Source organism: Crinia signifera, chromosome 7 (genome assembly GCF_055691185.1).
Source record: "Crinia signifera chromosome 7, ASM5569118v1, whole genome shotgun sequence".
NCBI classification, from domain to species: Eukaryota; Metazoa; Chordata; class Amphibia; order Anura; family Myobatrachidae; genus Crinia; species Crinia signifera.
This window is the reverse complement of record NC_139223.1, coordinates 17,505,455-17,528,752: the sequence shown is the minus strand read 5'-3', so window position 1 is coordinate 17,528,752 and position 23,298 is coordinate 17,505,455. Positions and strand designations below refer to the sequence as shown.

General features: G+C 47.4%; 2 protein-coding genes across 4 annotated transcripts in view; both read left to right on the top strand.

The window, feature by feature from the left end:
• Window positions 1-23,298, top strand: part of LOC146019874 (E3 ubiquitin/ISG15 ligase TRIM25-like) — a 61,094-nt gene that overhangs the window by 20,713 nt on the left and 17,083 nt on the right. Inside the window, exons 2-3 of one of the 3 annotated variants that reach the window (XR_014450676.1) lie at window positions 3,104-3,278; window positions 7,260-9,975. Coding sequence is in view for 2 of the 3 variants with exons in the window: in XM_083152500.1 (XP_083008626.1) it covers window positions 7,261-8,820 (1,560 nt within the window). In the remaining variant the exon portion in view is untranslated. Of the gene's footprint in view, window positions 1-3,103; window positions 3,279-7,259; window positions 10,655-23,298 lie in introns of those variants that run through there. The other 2 variants (XM_083152500.1, XM_083152501.1) reach the window with 2 other exon arrangements.
• Window positions 11,969-19,969, top strand: LOC146019873 (zinc finger protein RFP-like). The gene is made up of 2 exons (XM_083152498.1): window positions 11,969-12,077; window positions 18,274-19,969. Exon 2 carries the CDS (start codon window positions 18,275-18,277, stop codon window positions 19,865-19,867), a length of 1,593 nt encoding a protein of 530 aa, XP_083008624.1. The 5' UTR covers window positions 11,969-12,077; window position 18,274; the 3' UTR covers window positions 19,868-19,969.

Below are 23,298 nucleotides of genomic sequence, written 5' to 3'. Positions count from 1 at the left end.
GCTGGCTAGGAGATTGCATATAACATTTGTCTCAAACTAAGCGGCAAATTCAGTGGCGGAGCAGTGGTCTGACCATCTGCATGGAAGCTGCTGGAGCCCTCCAAAAATGGCCGCCTGCTTCATGGAGACTAATGCTAGAGGTCCTACTGGTGCTCTATTGTCTGTCAGGGGAATGCATAGCGATAATCCTCACCCAGTGCTAGATTTTGGGGACGCTTGTGCATGCCTGCAAGCATGAAACCCCTGAGGGAACCAGAATTTTTTTTTTTTTATTTTTTTTTTTTGGCAGGGTATCACAATTTCTAGTTGCGGAACTGAGTAAACTTACTAAGGCTTCTGAAAATGAAGAAGTGATGTTGGCCATAGCAACTATTAAAAAAAAATGTTCATCAATCTCGTTATAGTGAGGTGTGTGTGTGTGTGTGTGTGTGTGTGTGTGTGTGTGTGTGTGTGTGTGTGTGTGTGTTTTTTTTTTTTTTTTTTGTCCGCCGCTAAACAGAGGTCACTAAAGGCCCCCCAGGAGGGCTCATATACATACGATTTGGCACTTGATGTGCCATTTTTACATGTGATTTATTGCATGTAATTCCCAGGAGAATAAAAATAAAAAATAAAAAAAACATTGAAAAGACTGGTCGGCTGCTGATTGGCTAAACTCGCCATCTTGTGGGGGAATTTTATTCTTGTACAGTATTGGGAAAGGAGATCATTAATCAGGCGGCTCTCCTACTATCCCAGCCATGGGAAGCCGTTATACTACGGGCAGGAGTCGCTAGTTCTGCTTTCGCTACATGGAAGTAACGTGGGGCACAGCAGATCGGACAGCTGGTGATTGGGCATTTTGCGCAGGCGAGGGTTGTGTGTCCGGCCGCCATAGGACATGTGACCCTGTTTGAGAACATGTTACTGAACCCTCTACGTCTGGGACACTTTCTCAATGGGAAATGGACTCCTGACCATCAACCCTTCTCTACCTAAATAGGTCACTGTTTGGAGGCATGACCTTCAGATTAATTAAGCAGATGATGATTGGACAAAGATCTTTCAAAATACATTTGCTAGTTCTGTCCATTTTTCTTAATCAAGACCCAATTCAGAGTCCTCTTACGATGGTGCAGGTGTCTACTCACCTTCGCTGGGATGATTCCGGGGGTGGCAGATTCCTGTTGGCGGTGTAATATAGAGATGGGCTCCCCGCTTCATATCTGATGGAACTACTGACTACTCCGCCCTTCTTGGGACTCGGTCCTTGACTGGTCAAAAGGTTGACCACCGAAGGTTGACAGGGTTATAAAGGTGACACAGGCATTAGGTCGACATTGGGAAGGTGGACTGTCAAGAGGTCCACATGGGGTGGCATCTGTGGTAGGAATTTGAGTCCTCACAATGGTTTCTGTTAAGCTTGGATTTCTGGTTTAATTTCTCTAGTGATTGAGAGGCCCATTTATCAAGGACGGAATGTTATCGCCCAGGATCGCATTGTAAAATGCGATCCTATCGGAGGTATGTATCATACCTCAGGGCATCCCTGCAATGTCCGGAGCCGGGGGGAGGGTATCTGTGCATATGCGGTTAGCACTGACCCTCCTGCTGCGGTCCCCCTTTGATACATTTGGGGTCTACTTAATATTTGTGGCTAATCTCCCGAAATAAAACAGCATAAACCGTTTATTTTACATATAGAAGGGATAACTTCTGAACACTCTCCTCCAGCACACAGCATAACGGTTACATCAGGTCACCTCCTCCAGCACACAGCATAACGGTTCCATCAGGTCACCTCCTCCAGCACACAGCATAACGGTTCCATCAGGTCACCTCCTCCAGCACACAGCATAAAGGTTCCATCAGGTCACCTCCTCCAGCACACAGCATAACGGTTCCATCAGGTCACCTCCTCCAGCACACAGCATAACTGTTACATCAGGTCACCTCCTCCAGCACACAGCATAATGGTTACATCAGGTCACCTCCTCCAGCGCACAGCATAACGGTTCCATCAGGTCACCTCCTCCAGCACACAGCATAACGGTTCCATCAGGTCACCTCCTCCAGCACACAGCATAACTGTTCCATCAGGTCACCTCCTCCAGCACACAGCATAACGGTTCCATCAGGTCACCTCCTCCAGCACACAGCATAACGGTTACATCAGGTCACCTCCTCCAGCACAAAGCATAACGGTTACATCAGGTCACCTCCTCCAGCGCACAGCATAACGGTTACATCAGGTCACCTCCTCCAGCACACAGCATAACGGTTACATCAGGTCACCTCCTCCAGCACACAGCATAACGGTTCCATCAGGTCACTTATCAAGCCATCTCCTCCAGTACATTTATCACATCGGTTACAGTACATCAAGGCACCTCCTCCAGCACATCACTTAATTGCAGTGACATAAATATGGCGAACAGTACATACTAGGTCATTCTGGGACCAGTAGTGCTACACATCACAGGTTACTGTCTCTCTCATCCATAACAAGGACTCTAGTCAATGGGGGGCTACTCAGCATGCCGCATGGCTTTGAACACTCACCCAGATACGTCCTCTCCCGAGACTCCTGCCACTCTTCTAGGGCACCCCTACAGGTGAGCATCATCCTCTCCCTGCACTCTGGGTACTGCTGCTGCCACACTGCGGTCTCTCTCTCTCTGTCATGTTCCTTGCTGGGACTGGCAGCTAGGGATTGCCATCGACCATCGATGGTTCATGGCCGATGTTGAATACTTTTGCCATCGATGGGGGAGAACCAGATGGTTTCCCTCCATCGATAGGACATGCAGCATAGCCCCACCCCCGTGTTTTGATTGGCCCACAGGCCAATCAATCAAACACAATGGATGACTATCGATATGTAAAAATATTTCTGGTCAGCCATTGCATAGTTTACCACTATCGATGGCCAGTTGCAGAATGGCCATCCCTACTGGCAGCACTCCCCACCAGGGCTGGATTAACAATGAGGTGGATAGAGCTGCAGCTCCAGGCCCCCCATTAATAATAGGCCCACATGAGACTGACAGCTTTGACAGGAAAAAAAAACAAAACATTTTCCTGCCAGAGATTGCCAGCGCCCGTCCTCTCTCCCATGCCTCAGGCTCCAGCACTTCAAATCTCACCTGAGATCAGTTGAAGAGCCATGCAGGCAATGTGGTGGCCACCCCTCCCATCAGCTCTCTGCTTCTCCGGGGTCCTGAGCCTGCCACTCAGTTACAAGCTCCACCCCCAGACAACACGAGGAGCTGCTGCTGCTGCTGGTGGCCTGTGACTGTGTAAGTAGTTTTAATAATGGCTACTTGTAGGTGATGAATAGCACCTGACAAGTGTGTGTATGGTTTGTACTGTACTGTACTGTCTGTAGAGTGTACTGTGTGTGTATATATTTGTGTGTGGTTGTGTATGTATATGTGTCAGCAGAGGATTTGTGTGTGTGTGTTTTTATGGTTTCAAGTGTGTACTGCTATATGTGGTGGTGTCTCTGTGTGTGTGTCTGTTTTTAGTGTGTACTGTATATGTGGTGGTGTGTGTGTGTGTGTGTCCGTTTTTAGTGTGTACTGCTATATGTGGTGGTGTCTGTGTGTGTGTCTGTGTTTAGTGTGTACTGTATATGTAGTGGTGTCTCTGTGTGTGTGTCTGTTTTTAGTGTGTACTGCCATATGTGGTGGTGTGTGTGTGTGTGTGTGTGTGTGTGTGTGTGTGTCTGTCTGTCTGTCTGTTTTTAGTGTGTACTGTATATGTAGTGGTAGGCAGGGGGTTATAAGCCAGCACAGAGCAAAACTGTTGCGTCTGTGGTATTTGGTTCCACCTTAGCCAGCTCACCTTGCCCAACCATAGGACCATGTGTACAGGCAGCGCTGTCTGCTCTCTGTGAGCTGGGTCCCCCATATTAATAGATGGGGTGGTCTTCCTCTGATGGCGCTGGGCTGCGGCAGGTATGGTGCCACAAGGAGAGGAATCGGCAGCTCACTGAGAGGAGACAGGACCAATGGTGTTCGCTTAAAGGAAATGTGTGTGTGTGTGTGTGTGTGTGGGGGGGGGTTGGGGGGTATTTATTTGGTGTACATTATTATGCACATAAGCGACACTGCTACTGCTGGCATTTTTCTTAGAAAATGCAAAAAAGCAAGTTCATTGCATTGCTCAAAGCTGCTCTTTAGCAGCCAATCAAAGATACTTTTTAAACATCCAATCAAAGCTGCTCTTAGATGCCACACACTTGATGGCAGGAATACTAGGGGAAGCAGTGTGAACGGGGCAGACACAGGAAGGTACTTGTGTATTATCACGGCTCCCACGATTTCCATCTTATGGGATCTTATACAATTTAAAATTGTATATGGCATACAATGGCATACGATGAGATGAGATTTTAAATTGTATAAGCACACTAATGGGTGCTTTCAAGGTCAATTGGCCTCAGTATAAGATTTTTAATTGTATAAGCACCCTAATGGGTGCTTACAATGTTAAATGCACCCCCACTATCAACGCCAACCCGAAGCGTGGCGAGCCCGAGAGGGGTGGCGGTACGCGTCCTCCGACCTTTTTATACCCCCACTATCCATGTCAGTGTGGAGTTGATTTTATATAGTGTGGCGAGCGCAGCGAGCCACCGAGCCCGAAGCGTGGCGAGCGTACGCGTAATACTTTACATGTATTACGCCCTCTACGGTCAGCTGACGACTGTCGTCTCTCCTCCACCCTGATCACTGCTTCCCATGCTAGAGTACAGGACTTTGCCCGTGCTGCACCCCTTCAGTGGAACGCACTCCCTCGCTCCATTAGACTCTCCCCGACCTTGCAAAGCTTCAAACGGGCACTGAAAACTCACCTATTCATCAAAGCGTACCCTTCCACTGCATAAACCAGCTGGTTCTCTGACCCCTTGCCTGTTTCCTGTTTACATCCTGCTATCTAACCACCACCCCCTCGCTTGCACCTCTTGTAATCTGTCTGTCTCCCCTTCCTACTAGATTGTAAGCTCCTCCGAGTAGGGCCCTCTTCCCTCCTGTTGTCAAAGCCCACTTCTCTTCACATTTCACTCACAGCTCTCCTTTACTCCAAAACTCAGTGACCATCTTCATACTCATCTCCATCATTGGCCTCAAGCCTCTAGTTGTATGTTGATTGGGTCCTCACTACTTACATTTAAGCTGTAATGTGTATTGAACTGTGGTGCTCTTTATTTGTACTGTATTTTTGTTATTTATTCAATGTTATGCTAAGTTTTTGTCTCCCTGTATTGTTCCTTTGTACGGCGCTGCGAAACACTTGTGGCGCCTTATAAATAAAATTATAATAATAATAATAAAGTATTACGCGTCCCCTCGCGAGGCTCGCCACGCTTTGGGCTCGGTGGCTTGCTGCGCTCGCCACACTATATAAAATCAACTCCACGCCGACATGGATAGTGGGGGTATAAAAAGGCCGGAGGACGCGTACCGCCGCCCCTCGCGGGCTCGCCACGCTTCGGGTTGGCGTTGATAGTGGGGGTGCATTTAACATTGTAAGCACCCATTAGGGTGCTTATACAATAAAAAATCTTATTGGGGGGCCGATTGACAACCCATTAGTGTGCTTATACAATTTAAAATCTCATCGTATGCCATATACAATGGTATACAATTTTAAATTGTATAAGATCGGGTCCCATCGCAGCACATCTCATCTCATTGCATACCATCTTGAAGGTGCCCACAGACGCTACAATTGTACTGTGCTATGCGTTTTTGACTGTACAATGGTTCTATACAATTTTTCTTCCAGCTTGCTATGAGATGTGCACTTGGATGCATAAGATGCGATGTGATGAACCCATGTTTGTAATGTTAAATTTCAGATCTAGTCTAAAAAGTACGTGCAGCACGTACTTTTTTAGACATACAATATCGGGCTCCCGGGAACATAAACACCATCCAATAATTGTACATAAGATGCAATTTGTGCTTCAAAAGTACAAAACGCATTCGATAATTGATGCGTCTGGGCACCTTAAGCCTTATGGTATGCAATGAGATGGGAGCCGTGATAATACACAAGTACCCACAGGAATTTCCCGGGTCTAAGGTGCTGTATGAATGGGGTCTGTAGAGCTGAGATGCTCTGTGCCCTGCCCATAAAACCCGGGTTTTTGCAGGGGCGGCAATGAGAACGCAGCATCTGTTTCCCCTCTGCAGGAGGCTTGCACATGATCACTGCCTGATCTCCAAACTTCACCCAATCAGTGCACAGGAAATAGCCCTAGCTGTGCATGATAAAGCTAAATAGTTATTAACTCTTGCAGTACCAGGGTATTACATAGGTAACCCTGATTTTACCGGAGGGTAAAGAAATCATTTTTAAGGTGGTTACTGTAGCATTCCATGCTTAGAACAGTATGTGGGGTATTTTTGTATAGCGGGTCTATGGGGGAAATCTAATAGGATGAGAGTTTTGGGAAGAAATTTTAAGTTCTTTTTAAAGCGGCAATCATTTTACACTGCAAATTCAAACTGGTTTTGCCATGTCAATGATTGCCTCTTTAAAGAAACGGTACTTGTTTAATATCTGGGCGCCCGATTTTTTTTCATTGCATGCAATATAGTGGCATACAATTCATGCAATGCACTTTTTCATTGTAAAGACCCGATTTTTTTAATTGTATAGTCGCCCATGGGTGATTTCATACCCCCACTATCCAACTACGCATGGAGTTGATCTTATATAGTGTGGCGAGCCACCGAGCCCAAAGCGTGGCGAGCGGACGAAGAATACATGTAAAGTAATCCGCGTCCCCTCGCTGCGCTCGCCACACTATATAAAATCCACTCCATGCGTAGTTGGATACTGGGGGTATGAAATCACCCATGGGCGACTATACAATAAATATCGCATCGCATTGCATCGCATGCCTTAAGTAGTGGCATGCAATGAAAAAATTGGGCGCCCAGATAATACACAAGTACCAAAGAAACTGCAGATTTCTTACCAAATCTCTCACTTTCTGAATCCCCCCCCCCCCCCCCATTACTCTGAAAGTGCCCTTCATTCATTTTAACCAGCCTCTGTTTTCAGTTCCTAATGTGTTTTCTAGAGTACATTCCATGCAGACAGAAATACTGCAGTAAAGGGTTAAGTCAGAGTTGGGACACAGTGACAAATACTTCTCTCCCCTTCCTGCCCTTCTCCTCCTCTCCCCCCCCATACCACACACTGCTCCCCCTCCCTCCCCGTAACTCGTCACACTACTTTCACTTTCTCTCTTCTGTTTGCAGAATGGCGTCTGTGTGTCTGAGAGAGGAGCTGAGCTGCTCCATCTGCCTGAGCCTTTATACCGACCCCGTGTCCCTGACATGTGGCCACATCTTCTGCCAGGACTGCATTGTGCGGGTGCTGGATACACAGGAGGGGGCCGGGGGCTATTCCTGTCCGGAGTGCAGAGCAGAGTATCAGGAGCGTCCGGTGCTGGAGAAGAACAGGAAGCTGTGTAACATAGCAAAACATTTTCTCCTCACTCCGCTGGGCTCGGACGTGTCTGGGGTCTCCTGCATGTATTGTCTACAGGCTCCTGTACCGGCTGTGAAAACCTGCCTGCATTGTGAGACCTCCCTGTGTGAGGACCACCTGAGGGCACACAACAAGTCCCTGGATCATGTTCTTATTGAGCCAACGTCCTCACTGGAGAACAGAAAGTGTCAGACGCACAGGAAACTTCTTGAGTACCAATGCTGTGAGGATGGCGCCTGTATCTGCCTCTCCTGCTGTGTAACAGGACCACACACAGGACATAAGGTGCAGTCACTGGATGAGGCCGTCAGGGTGAAAAAGAAGAAATTGAGAGAATGTCTGGAAGAACTGACCTCCAGGACTGGAGATGTGGAGGAAAGAGTCCAGTGTCTACTGGACCACAAGAGAAAGGAGCAGGAGAGAGTGTCTGCTGACACTCAGAGAGTTACTGACCTGTTTTTGGACCTCAGGAAGCAGCTGCAAGACCTGGAGACCCGAGTCCTGAGTGAGATCTCCAGCCAGGAAGAGGAGATCTTGTTGAAAGTCTCAGACCTGATCCAGGAGCTGGAAACACAGAAGGACAAGTCTACGATGATGGGTCGCATTGAAGCGCTGTGTAACGTGGCTGACCCACTTACTTTCTTACACAATGGAGAATTTGATGGAGATGACTTTGAGAATTCTGCAGAGGTTGATCTTAAACTGGATGAAGAGGAGGAATATGACGAAGATGTGGTCGCTGTAACGTTACACACATCATTATCTGAGTTATCTGCTGCTGCAAGAAGAGGATTGTATGTACCGGAGGCCACTGATCTAATACTGGACATAAACACAGCTTCAAATAATGCTATAGTCTCCGGAGACCTGAAATCTGCCTCCTGGTCCCCAACACTGCAGGGCCGTGAGGAAAAGCCAGAGAGGTTCAGGTCTTATTGTCAGGTCATAAGTAAAAACACTTTTTCCAAAGGGCGACATTACTGGGAAGTGGAGACCAGTAGCTCTGCATACTGGAAGGTAGGGGTGGCCTATGCCAGTATAGACCGCAAAGGCAAGGGTTCCAGGTTGGGAAATAATTCCAAGTCCTGGTGCTTGAAAAGAGCTGATAATGGTCACTTAGTGATACATAATTCTGTGTCAACCAAATTACATCCGCAGTCCCCTGTGTGCAGATTAGGGATATACCTGGACTATGAGGCCGGGCGTCTGTCCTTCTACCAGCTGTGTTACCCCATTATACGCCTGTGCACCTTCTCCGCCACCTTCACTGAGCCCCTGCATGCCGCCTTTGTGGTATCGAAGGATGGCTGGGTCCGGATAAAATGCTAAATACAGTAATGAACCCCCCCACAGGGGCAATGGAAATAATAACTGTCTCCTGACATCTTGCTAGGGGGAAATAACAGGTAATGGATTTAGTACAGGTTGCAGGAGGGCATAGCATGTCAAAGAAGTCCTGATTTGGTACTTGTGTATTATCTGGGCACCTAATTTTTTTTTTTTTTTTCGTCTTATGTGATTGTACAACCAAAAATCGGTCGCATTGCATGCGATGCGACCGATTTTGGACCCAATTTTTAATTGTACAGGCGCCCAGATTCCGGATTCCCATTTTAAATGCCCCCCAGACCCAATTTTTGATTGTACACCTATTTTTGATTGTAATGCCTATGTCAAATGCCCCCCCATTGTTAACGCCACCCCACTATCAACGCCAACCCGAAGTGTGTCGAGCACAGCGGTACGCGTCCTCCGACCTTTTCATACCCCCACTATCCACATCGGCGTGGAGTTGATTTTATATAGTGTGGCGAGAGGACGCGGAATATGAGCCCGTAGAGTGGCGAGCGTAATACATGTTAAGTAATCCGCGTCCCCTCGCGGTGCTCGCCATGCTTCGGGCTCGTATTCTGCATCCGGGGCTTGTGCTCGCCACGCTTTGGGCTCGGTGGCTCACTGCGCTCGCCACACTATATAAAATCTACTCCTCGCCAACGTGGATAGTGGGGGTATGAAAAGTGTGTGGGGGGGGGGGCATTTTACCTAATAATTACCCATCCGGGTGGGTATACAATTAAAAATCGGATCTGGGGGCCATTTAACATGAGTACAATGTAAAAATCGGGCCCGTCGCTTCGCATCGCATGCCATTATAATGGCATGCGATGCAACTGATTTTTACATTGTACAGATAACGTCCAAAAATTCCAAAAATCTGGTCCCCATCGCGTGCCTTTAATACTGGCATGCAATGAAAAATCGGGCGCCCAGATATTACACAAGTACCCCTTATTTTCCTCTTTACGTGATAAGGCGAAATGTAAATGTTTTGTGTAAGTGTAGGCTTACCATAATATCCCTTTAACCTGGAGCACAGGAATTGCACAGGTTCTGTGGCTGACTTCAAGCCTAAATTTCACCTGGTTTTAATCGACTCAAGAACCTGTGTAATTCATGAGCATTCTGGGTTATAGGGATATTAGGGTAAGCCTATGTATTTGGGTAACGCGTGTGGTGGGAACTGTCTGCTATAACCAATAATACTGTATTTGGAGCTTAGGAGGAGATAGTGATGGAGGTGACGGGCCTGAGTTACCCCTGCTGATGTTCTGTCTCTAGTTAACGGTTCCAAACAAATCTGTAAAGCAATAATATGACTGTGGTTGCCATGGTAGTCTGATAACACTAATAGCAGCGGGAAGAAACAAACCAAGGAATAACTACAACTAAATGCTTCTAGATTGCCGCAGTGATTTCATATTTTCATGGGACGGTTGCTTCATATAGAATGGAGCGGTATAAGTTCTGTTCCTCCCAATATTTTGGGACCTTCTATTTTATTATTTTGTTATTTAGGGGAGGGTTTTGATTTTTAATAGTCCATACATTCATTAGGTTTAGTTGTTTTAGCCTCCTAAAGGGCTTTTCTACTCAGTCTCTGTCTGTCTGCAATATCTCTATTGCATCCTAGAAAATGATAGACCAAATGGTTGCTCTGGGCAACGTCTCTTTTCATCTGTAGAAGCGTCAGTGAATGTACCCCTTTGAGTCGCAGTAATTCCAGTTAGTGGTTGCTGTAATTTGGGGATGGCTGCTACATCCGTAGTATGAGGTTCTGTTGCTGGATCTTTCTTATCGCTAATAAAATAAATACTTAACCCTTTGTTGTAAGTTCACTTCGATTCCAGAATCCGTAATCAAATGCTGACCATTAAAAATAAAGCTGCCGGTATTTATCCTGCACAGAAACAAAATCACTCACCCAAATGTAATTCTCTCCCTATAGGTTACATCTGCCCCACCTGCAGTGCTCTCAGTTTTGTCATTAGCAAACCAACCTGAACACCCATAAAATGCTGGGCATGAAGCTGAATCGCCCCCATTATCTCTTACGGTAGACAATACTTTTTTGTTCATTATTATACCGACCTCTGTGGGATGCTGGGAAATTCCCCAGGATTCTGGTCACTGTCTCTGAGCGACCATTGCACATGTGCTTTGTGGCCATCACAGATTAAGATTCACCTCATAGACCAGGCATGTCCAAACTATGGCCCTCCAGCTGTTGTGAACTACAAGTCCCATCATGCCTTGCTATTAGGGATGCTAAAACTATGGCAAAGCATGCTGGGATGTGTAGTTTCACTACAGCTGCAGGGTCATTGTCTGTACATGCCTGTCATAGAGTAACTAAGAGTAAAATATTAAACATAAAGGAGCCAATTAAGGTAAATGAGAGAATATGACATTCTATATTGCGTTAGCGTATAGGACTGTGTCCATAGCAACCAAGCCAGGACACACGGACATTCCATCATTACTGTGACTATAATAATTAGAGTCCTCGGCCTAAAAAGCTGCGTCGCTGTGGTCGCTGTTGGCATTTTTATGGATATTTTGAGGATCCCTCACAGCAATGTTGACACTCGAAGGGTTGATCAAAACCATTTGCTTGGCAATCTCCGCACCTATTTTGACAAATTCCTCTGCCCATGGAATGCTGCAAGCCGTGGGTGGGGCAGTATCCAATTAGCATTATTGGGACAGTTTACTGTAAATTAACCTTCAAGCCCCATACGCGCTAAGCGATCTTATAAATGATCTGTTTAATTTTGGTCCCTGTGAGCGATGTTGTATATAATATCGCTTAGGGTGAGATGTACTAAGCCATGGAGAGTGATAAAATGGAGAGTGATAAATCACCAGCCAATCAGCTTCTACCTGTCATTTTTCAAACACAGCCCATGACATGGCAGGTAGAAGCTGATTGGTGGTTTATCACTCTCCATTTTATCACTAAGCTTAGTACATCTGGCCCTTATTACTTTGTTAATGATCTCCAGACAGGGTTGCCTACCCTCCCGAAATGGCCAAGAGGGTCCTTCCTGGAGAGGTCATGTTGGGAGGTATGTGAATCTCATCCAGCCGCAAAATGGTTAAATAAAAACCGGCCCCGCCCTCAGGAGGCAATTATAAAGCTAAGAGGAGGGAAGTGCTGGGTAGGACTACATAGCCCAGGATGTCTTTGTGAGCTGGTGGTGCCGTGAGTGTGGACAGAGCTACCAGCGGCCTCTCACCAACACAAGGTAATTGGAAAACACGTTACTGACTGAAGGTCTATGTACGAAGCTTTGGAGAGAGATAAAGTACCAGCCAATCCACTAATACCTGCCATGTCACAGGCTGTGTAGGAATAATGACATTCAGGAGTACATTATATTTGCCCTCTGTATCTCTCCTTAGTACATAGACCCCTTAGTGTGCAGATGGCCATATCCCACGTGTTCCCACAATGCACCAGAGCTGTCGGGTGAAAGCAATCTCTACAATTAGAAGCCATACAGAGCATGTGATGAGTCAGAGGAGAGAAGAGGGGCTGCTGGGTAATAACCTCCGTTATAACCTTATTGGTTGTTTAGCAGTGTGGTGCTGGAAGTTGCTACCCCCCCCCCCCCCCCCCCCCCTTTGAAACTTTGAAAAGCATTTATATATAGAAGTCCATGGTTTAGCCCCAGCTGTTATATTATTTATTATCAGTTTTTTATATAGCACGCACATTTTCCGCAGTGCTTCACAGAGAATATTTGAACATTCCCATGAGTCCCTGCCCCAGTGGAGCTTACAATCTATATTCCCTACCACATGTACACGCACACACAGACATTATAGGGCTAATATTTGTTAGGGGCCAAATAACCTAACTGCAGGGCTATTTTTCAGCAGGAACTGAGGCCATTATTCTAGTTCACACATATTTTTTAGATGGACAAAACCATGTGCACTGCAGGTGAGGAAGGTGTTACTTGTGCAGAGAGAATTAGATTTGGGTGGGGTTTTACACCTGCCTCACCTGCAGTGCACATGGTTTTGTCCATCTAAGAAATATTTTGTCAGAGTGAACTAGAATAAGGGCTTCAGTTCCTGCTGGAGCCTGCTGAAAAATAGCCCTGCCTAACTGTATATTTTTGTATTGTGGGAGGAAACCCACAAAAGCACGGGAGAACATACAAACTCCACACAGTTAGGGCCATGGTGGGGATAGAACCCATGACCTCAGTGCGTCCATACTGCTCCTATAGCTAACAAGTTAAAAGCGCCCCCCCCCCATCAAAATGCTGCTTTTGCAATGTACATTCACTTTGAGCTGTGACAGTTTTTATCCCACAAACTCTCCACCCCACCCACAGTCCTTATCTGCTCCTACCTACAATCTCTGTCTTCACAGCTCCCTCTCTACATATCCAGCAAGTTTGAAACAGATCACTGTCCCTGCAAAAATTGCTTTCACTTTCTGTTAGGACATCTTTTAGCACATAAAAGGGTAATTTGGTCAGTCAAGTGGCCTCTAGTGGTCAGTGCTGGTACTTCTCATAGAACCGAGGATCAGTTAGATAGATAAAGATGTATATATAATTTGGCTTGTGGATAGTTCTGTATTCTAGATCTGTTTACCCCTTGCACTGATCTCATGTCAGGGTGACCATCAAAAGGGGCCATCAGTACCTACCTTGACAGCAGGAAGCAATCAATGGGCATCAGTACATCGGGACAAGGGGCTGCGGTTGACCAATCAGGAAGGGAAGGAGCTAAGATTTGGGCCTCCTGAATTAGTGAAATAAAACCGCGCTGTATCGGATCTCTGCCATCGATGGTGGGGACGAGTCAGATCTCTGCATCGATGGTTTCTACCCATAACTCGCAAGGCGCTATCATAATAGCAATGCGCTTGCAAGATTTTGCAGTCGCATTGTTGGGAATTATTTGCAAAACTACAACTCGTCCTGAATTAGGCCCATTATCAGTAACCTTAGACGTCATGCGGCGTATCTGATAAACCGTTCAGGTGTATTAGTAAGGGTATGGGTCATAGGGTAGACAATATGAAGGTAGACAGGGCCGGTGCTAGGGTGTCCGGCGCCCTCCTGCAAACCATACATTTTGCGCCCCTTCACATTGCCATTGCAACAAGCTGCAGCCTGATTGTGGGAGTGTATGCAACATGTGATCCTATGGAGGATCTCGGGTGCATGTACATGCATACACCATCTCAGTGCTGTGTCCGCAAAATGTTGCAGGCACTAAAGGTGCCCATACACGCTGCGAGAATCGCATACGTTATGGGCTAGATCGCATCGCACGGCATGCATACAATGTGTGTGCGATGCGATCCGAAAGTAGTACAAAAAGTATGTGCAGCACATGCTTTTTGTACTGTGCGATGCCCGCAGGAGTGCACATCGCATCGCACGCTGCTATTGCAGCCTGTATGGCAACCTTTAGGCACATAACCCAGCCCATTATTTAAAAAGTGTCTAAATTAATATTTAAAAAAATCTACAATTATTAAAAATGACTCACTGTTCTTTTGCTGTTTAACTCTTGTGCAGTCCCTCCCTTCTATCTGCGTAGGCAGGACGCTGAGGACGCCATTACACCCCTCTCGTGACTGAGGGGGAAAGGAGGGGAGAGATGGAGGAGATGGAAGAAGAGGGGAGGAGATAGAGGGGGCGGAGTGTTGAGGACTGGCAGCGGCACTGGCACAGCACACTGAGCAGAGGGAAGGAAGGGGAGGCGACGCTGCTGCCTGTTCGTCAGCTGACAGGCTCAGGGAGCAATGTGTAGGGGGTGGATCCGGACATGACGTCATCCAGGCATTCACAGACAGCGCTACATGCCTCAGCGCAAGTGTCCGTGAGGAAGAGGGGGCCGGTCGCTGGATGAGGACAGTGTGTGCGCGGTGCAGGGAGCTGCTCAGCCTCTCCATACTGCCGCCCGCTGTCAGACAGGCGCTGCGGGCGGCGTGCAGGAGGCAGTGACAGTGAGGACTGAGGCAGCTTTAGCAGAGCAGGGAAGGGGACAGCGCCTTTTCAGCATGGCGCCTCCCTGCTTTGCAGGAGCTGCTGAGTGGGTAGCGCCGGCCCTGAAGGTCGACCAATAAAGATCGACAGGGCTTAGGTTGACACATGAAATAAGTCGACACAAGCATTAGGCCAACAATGGGAAGGGCTCACTATTATATTCATACCGAAACAAAAATGAAATAGATTTGCAGGGGGTGCAGTCTGTGTGCCGGGGGACAGGCTGCAGCTGCCTCTCTCCCCCTGCTCACCACACGGTACTGAGCAGAGTGTGCTGAGCAGGGGAGAGAGGCTGTGCTGCTCCGGCAGCGGGAGGGGGGCGCAGGACCAGGGCAACCCCCCCCCCCCCTCTCAATGACACGTATGGAATAATAATATAGGGAATGGGTCTCTAGACTGCACACCCTGACTGTAATGAGGGGCTTCCTTGCTGGGATTCATAGTTACATGCAGAATGGGGTGCAGGTGCACTGTGCAATCATTTCTGCTAATCTATATATTCCTCCCTTATATTCAAAAATATAGAGTGTTCGGGACCTGCTCGGCCTCAGAGGTGACCTCAGCGCTGGTGGCCCTTTCTCTGTGATCTAAACATCTGTGCTGGGTCAAGGATATACTCACAACCTGGACCGTTGTGGTGCATTGGGGACCGCGTTTGGGAACCTCTGATCTAAGCTCTTTCTTTTGACCCCAACTTTGTATGCTGGGTTCAACTATTATATTCCTCCCCCAATGGCTAGGATTTCTGTAAACAGTCACATTGTATCCCCGGGTATGGATCATTAGGTCACCACAATTTTGGTCGACAGTCTAAAGGTTGACATGGAGTTTTTCACATTTTTTTGTCCCGAATGTCGACACAGTCGACATGGACACTGAAACGTAGCACCGCGTCCGCTTGGCACACTATTTTAATTCTCCCACCAAACCCTAGTGGCTGGTAGGGCATGAAATACCACCTGTCGGCCCAAATTTATTTTTTTAAACCCCATGTCGACTTCCTGCATGTCAACCTAGACTCATGTCGCTCTCATGACTGTCAACCATTATACTGGTGACCCAATGACAGTATCCCGTATCCCCTTATTCTCTAGGTCACATGCTGGTGACAGGCTTTTTTTTTTTTGAAATCCTTGCTTAATATTGTAAATAAGTTTGGGACTTTTTAAGGTCTACTAACCAATTGGGACAAACCCAGTACTGTTCCCCTATAAGGTGTTACCCTGGTGTATTGCCGGCCTTGTCCCCATTGCAATGGGCTCTTCATTTTAGATTACTGTGAACGGTAAAACCGATGTGCAGCAAAATATTGACCAGGTCACGATGGGCCTCAAGCGACGGGTCCATATATGGCAGAAACTTCTCTTACTGATACAGGCCAGAGACTTGGCTATAGAGGACTGTACAAGCCAACTATTTATACAGATGGGGCCGCCCTCTCTCTGTCTGCCAGCTGGACATATCGCTATTTCTGGTGGAGCTGGTGGGGACGCCCGATCGTCTTACACGCTTGCATGTCCCATTGCCGAGACTGGGACACGCACGCCCCATTCTTGGAGGACCTGGCGCATGGCGGTAGTTGTGTCATGTCCCCATCCAAAGAGAGCGGCTCCATCTGTATCTATGACAAAACTCCCCTATCTGTGTATATCCCTAAGAACATTTTTCATTTTTTCACTACTATACACCGTATTATCTCATTTATTTGGGGCGGTAGGACATCTTGGGTGGCATTGAGGACATTGATGATGGCCAAAACTGATGGTGGCTTGGATCTTCCTAATTTCCAAGTTTATTTATATATTCAGTTGGAACATTTGTCTACTTGAGTTTAGGTAGGGGGAACTTACAGTCAGGACTGTTTGCCGAGTATGTGGGATCTCTTTTCTCTTCCTGCAATTTCTCCTCTTGGATCATCTGCCGGCGGTCTCCCGCATTTGCTACGTCAGTCGTTGCTTGCTCTTGTGTCAGGTTCCTGGCAAGATGCTCACGGCGAAACCCATTTATGGTTTAACACTCTGTATAAAGAGTTACTACACCTGTCACACGATAATCTCTGGCTTAGGGTGGGATCTGTAAATGCGTCATGTGGTACAGACACAACTTGGTATGTTGGCTCCTTCCAATTCCAACTCGTCAGTTAAGGAGCTGATTATAAATGTGGTTACACAAGGTCAAATCTCCACCTTATATGCGTCTGTCCTCACCTCTTGGATCCTCTTAAGATCCCTTGTGAACAAGATATAGGTGCGTTAGATGAAAATCATTCAGAGTTCAGATCTTGTTTTTTTTTTTTTTTCTGCACCAAACCTATCATACTCCAGTGTCTCTACAGAGTGTGGGGCGGAGACCTGATCAGTGGCGGTTTTTACCCATGGGCTGCAGTCCCCCCCAGGTAAAATCCGCCATGGTGTGAAGCCCACAATAATGGGTTCTGCTCATTCCCTAGACCAGGGGTTCCCAAACGTTTTTGAATCACGGCACCCCGAAGCATCAGAATTTTTTTTTTTTGCGGCACCCATAGGCTAAAGGTTTCTCATTGAGAAAGTCAGAAACAAATATTACGTTAAATAAATTGTGTTTCTATCTCATCCTTAGTATCCGTTATGTGGTAATGGACACAATTTACTTCTGTTTGTCCATAATTTGACTATTATATTGCACATAAATAACTTGAATTGGTCCTGGACCATCAACGCAGGGCACCCCTGCAAGTCCCCCAAGGCACCCCAGGGTGCCACGGCACACAGTTTGGGAACCACTGCCCTAGACCCTAGGCTGTGGATTGCCGAAGCAGCCCATTAAGGCTGGTGGGCCAGCACATGCGCAATACCGAAGAAGATACCGCGCATGCGCTGGTCCAGCGAGGGGGGAGGTTGGGCCCGACCATAAACACCGGCAGCAGCGAGGGGGTGGTGCATTGCAGCAGCCCTCCTCCTCAACAGAGGTAAGAGCCGCCACTGGATCTGCTAACATCTGCCCTAGATGTGGTGTCCCTGGTGCCAATTTGTTATGGTTATGCGCAGCGGTACATGCCTTCTGGGCAGCGGTAATTGCTGATACTGTACTCACAGAGCCGACACTACCGGTCAGGTCTCCTTAATTGTGTACCTTTGGTCTAGATGTAGAGGAATCTAACCACCCTGTAATATACTATCCTGTTTAAAGTTATCAAGTTTCCAAGAAACTATCTTCACCTAGTTTATACCACTGGCGGGCTTTGGTAAATGAGGTAGCTGGTCATGAAAGGTTTCCGTCTCGATCACAAGATCCTCCCCTGCCACCACATCCTATTGTTCCTCTCCCATGTATGGCCAAAACCCATATACACAATGGGATCTCGCACAGCTAGACTAGAGGAGCAGACTTTATTGTATGAGCTGTGGAACATGCTGAAGCTTTGTTTTCTGTTTGTTATTTGCAGAATGGACTCTTCTGACCTCATGCATGAGCTGAAGTGCTCCATTTGCCTGAGCCTATATACGGAACCCGTGTCATTGAGTTGTGGTCACGACTTCTGTGAAACCTGTATCACCGAGGCTCTGGATGCCCAGGAAGAGGCTGGTGTCTACTCCTGTCCCGACTGCAGAGCGGAGTACATGGAACGCCCTGCACTCCAAAAGAGCACGAAGCTGAGTAACATCGTGAAGCATTTCAGGCCTACTCACCTGGAGCAAATGGAAGCGAAGGTCTTCTGTACATACTGCGATTACCACGTACCAGCTGCTAAAATGTGCATGCAGTGCGAGGTCTCCCTCTGCAATAAACACTTACGGAAACACAAGAAGTCAGTGGACCATGTACTGGTTGACCCCATGACTTCTTTGGAAGACCTGACTTGCCCTGCCCATCAGAAAACGATGGCCTACTACTGTTCAGAGGATGCAGTGAACATCTGTATCTCCTGCTTTGCTTTTGGCAAGCACAGGGGACACCTGGTGGAGACCATCGGGGAGGCCTTGGAGAAGAAAAAGCAAAAACTAAGAGAGCTTCTGGATAATCTGTCTTCAGGGAAAGACGAAACTGAGTGGAGGGTCCTGAGGCTGCAGGAGCATATGGAGAGAGTTCAAGAAGAAGCAGCTAGCATCCAAAGTAGAGTCACCGGCCAATTCAAGGACATCCGGGAAGAGCTGGAAGCCGTAGAGGGGCGAGTAGTAGCGGAGATCTCCAGACAAGTTTACCAGATTACTTTCAAAATCTCGGACCTCCTCCAAGAGCTGGAGATGAGAAAAGTAGCGCAATCCCGGAAAATCGGCCACATCGTGGACTTGTATAACCAAAGTGATCCATTATCTATCTTGCAAGGACTAGAGCTGCATAGTACTGGTGTTTGTGACCCTAGCCATGGGTTTGACGATGAGGAAAGATATGAGAAGATGTTTAGCACAATTGGGGATCTGAATGAAGGTCTGATCACAGAAACTGTGAACACGGGACTGTCTGATATTGTGACCGTCATAAAGAGAAACCTCTTCACGCTGCAGTTCTTGCCAATCACCATGGATTTGAACACGGCTCACAATAGCCTGGAGTTATCGTCCGACTTGAAAACTGTATCCGACTCCTATATAAACCATGGTCGTCCAGACTCCACTGTGAGATTCTCTTTTTACAATCAGATATTGAGTGTTAATAGTTTCACACTAGGGCAGCATTACTGGGAAGTAGAGACCAGCTCTACAGGGCTGTGGGACATCGGTTTGTCCTATCCCAGTATAGAGAGAAGCGGAAAGCGTTCCGGGATCGGGGATGACACCAGGTCTTGGTGTTTGCGCAGATATACCAACCGCTATATGTGGGCTCACAACTCTGATGCTCATTCTTTACTCTTCGATCAGTGCTCTCAGGTAATTGGGATTTATTTGGATTACGAGGCCGGACGTCTGAGCTTCTATGAGCTGTGTGACCAGGACAGGCGTGTATACAGACACCTGCACACCTTTACTGCTACGTTCACTGAGCCCCTGCACGCTGCCTTCTATGTAAGCGATGGGGCCTGGATAAGGGTCATGCGCTAGATGTGCCTTTATGTACTCAAGTAATGCATACGTCATGTCCTTCTTATGTCCCTGGATTGTATATGGGTTGCACTGTTGCTTTATGAATAAAAAATACATGCATATAATCTTAGTGTATTTTGTAATGTATGATCCTTTTCTCTGTTCGCTAATAGTGGTGACCTTTTTCCTGATGAGAGATTCCAGCCTACTTAATAGATTTCACTCATTAGATGTATGCTGGCTAGGAGATTGCATATAACATTTGTCTCAAACTAAGCTGCAAATTCAGTGGCGGAGCAGTGGTCTGACCATCTGCATGGAAGCTGCTGGAGCCCTCCAAAAATGGCTGCCTGCTTCATGGAGACTAATGCTAGAGGTCCTACTGGTGCTCTAGTGTCTGTCAGGGGAATGCATAGCGATAATCCTCACCCAGTGCTAGATTTTGGGGATGCTTGTGCATGCCTGCAAGCATGAAACCCCTGGGGGAACCAGTTTTTTTTTTTTTTTTGGCAGGGTATCACAATTTCTAGTTGCGTAACTGAGTAAATTTACTAAGGCTTCTGAAAATGAAGAAGTGATGTTGGCCATAGCAACTATTAAAAAAAAATGTTCATCAATCTCGTTATAGTGAGGTGTGTAATTTTTTTTTTTTGTCCGCCGCTAAACAGAGGTCACTAAAGGCCCCCCAGGAGGACTCATATACATACGATTTGCCCATTTTTACATGTGATTTATTGCATGTAATTCCCGGGAATTGAAAAAAAACTCGCCATCTTGTGGGGGAATTTTATTCTTGTACAGTATTGGGAAAGGGGATCATTAATCAGGCGGCTCTCCTACTATCCCAGCCATGGGAAGCTGTTCTACTACGGGCAGGAGTCGCTAGTTCTGCTTTCGCTACATGGAAGTAATGTGGGGCACAGCAAATCGGACAGCTGGTTATTGGGCATTTTGCGCAGGCGAGGGTTGTGTGTCCGGCCGCCATAGGACATGTGACCCTGTTTGAGAACATGTTACTGAACCCTCTACATCTGGCACACTTTCTCAATGGGTAATAGACTCCTGAACATCAATCCTTCTCTACCTAAATAGGTCACTGTTTGGAGGCATGACCTTCAGATTAATTAAGCGGATGATGATTGGACAAAGATCTTTCAAAATACATTTGCTAGTTCTGCCCATTTTTCTTAATCAAGACCCAATTCAGAGTCCTCTCACGATGGTGCAGGTGTCTACTCACCTTAGCTGGGATGATTCCGGGGGTGGCAGATACCTGTTGGAGGTGTAATATAGAGATGGGCTCCCCGCTTCATATCTGATGGAACTACTGACTACTCCGCCCTTCTTGGGACTCCGTCCTTGACTGGTCAAAAGGTTGACACTGAAGGTTGACAGGGTTATAAAGGTGACACAGGCATTAGGTCGACATTGGGAAGGTTGACTGTGAAGAGGTCCACATGGGGTGGCATCTGTGGTAGGAACTTGCGAAGTCCTCACAATGGTTTCTGCTGAGCTTGGATTTCTGGTTTATTTTCTCTAGTGATTGAGGCCCATTTATCAAGGACAGAATGTTATCACCCGGGATCGCATTGTAAAATGCGATCCTATCGGAGGTATGTATCCTACCTCAGGGCGCAGGGACAGGGCATCCCTGCAATGCTGGGGGGTGGGGGGAGGGTGTCTATGCATGTGCGGTTAGCACTGACCCCCTGCCGGGCAGTGCAATCCCATAGCCACAGGCTACAATGGGCTTCCACCATCTCAGAGTGGCAATAGCCCAGGGATGCAAAGCCGGGCTGCCCGATGTTGATACATCGGGCAGCTTTGGCTGGTGGCGGTGAAGGGGGGGATTGCAACAGAGATCGGAGATTCCTGCTGCGGTCCCCCTTTGATACATTTGGGGTCTACTTAATATTTGTGGCTAATCCCCCGAAATAAAACAGCATAAACCGTTTATTTAACATATAGCAGGGATAACTTCTGAACACTCTCCTCCAGCACACAGCATAACAGTTCCATCAGGTCACCTCCTCCAGCACACAGCATAACTGTTACATCAGGTCACCTCCTCTAGCGCACAGCATAACAGTTACATCAGGTCACCTCCTCCAGCGCACAGCATAACGGTTACATCAGGTCACCTCCTCCAGCACACAGCATAACGGTTCCATCAGGTCACCTCCTCCAGCACACAGCATAACGGTTCCATCAGGTCACCTCCTCCAGCACACAGCATAACGGTTACATCAGGTCACCTCCTCCAGCACACAGCATAACGGTTCCATCAGGTCACCTCCTCCAGCGCACAGCATAACGGTTCCATCAGGTCACCTCCTCCAGCACACAGCATAACGGTTACATTAGGTCACTTATCACGCCATCTCCTCCAGCACATTAATCACATCAGTTACAGGACATCAGGGCATCTCCTCCAGCACACAGCATAACGGTTACATCACGCCACCTCCTCCAGCACACAGCATGACGGTTACATCGGGTCACTTATCACGCCAGCTCCTCCAGCACATTATTTGTATTGGTTACAGTACATCAAGCCACCTCCTCCAGCACATCACTTAATTGCAGTGACATAAATATGGCGAACAGTACATACTAGGGCATCCTGGGACCAGTAGTGCTACACATCACAGGTTACTGTCTCTCATATATAACAAGGACTCTAGGTAATGGGGGGCTACTCAGCATGCCGCGTGGCTTTGAACACTCAACCAGATACATCCTCTCCTGAGACTCTCACCTGGCACTCTTCTAGGGCACCCCTACAGGTGGGCATCATCACCCTCTCCCCTCTCCCTGCACTCTGAGTACTGCTGCTGCCACACTGCGGTCTCTCTCTCTCTGTCATGTGCCTTGCTGGGACTGGCAGCTAGGGATGGCCATCGACCATCGATGATTCAAAATCATCGATGGTTCATGGCCGATGTCGAATACTTTTGCCATCGATGGGGAGAACCAGATGGTTTCCCTCCATCGATGGGACATGCAGCATAGCCCCGCCCCCGTGTTTTGATTGGCCCACAGGCCAATCAATCAAACACAATGGATGACTATCGATATGTAAAATTATTGATGGTCAGCCATTGCATAGTTTACCACTATCGATGGCCAGTTGCAGAATTGCCATCGATGGCCATCCCTACTGGCAGCACTCCCCACCAGGGCTGGATTAACAATGAGGTGGATAGAGCTGCAGCTCCAGGCCCCCCATTAATAACATGCCCTCCAACATTTTAGCGATGGAAATCGGTACAGGGGGCGTGGTCACATATGTAGGGCCATGTGCAGAGGGTGTGTGGCAACACCTCATATATCCGTGGCCACGCCCCCACCTGAGGATGAACATTCATTTTAAAAATGTACTGCACCCCCATCCAAGTCCAGCGGCCGTGACGCCAGTCAGATCACTGGTGGTGGGTGCGCAGGAAGAA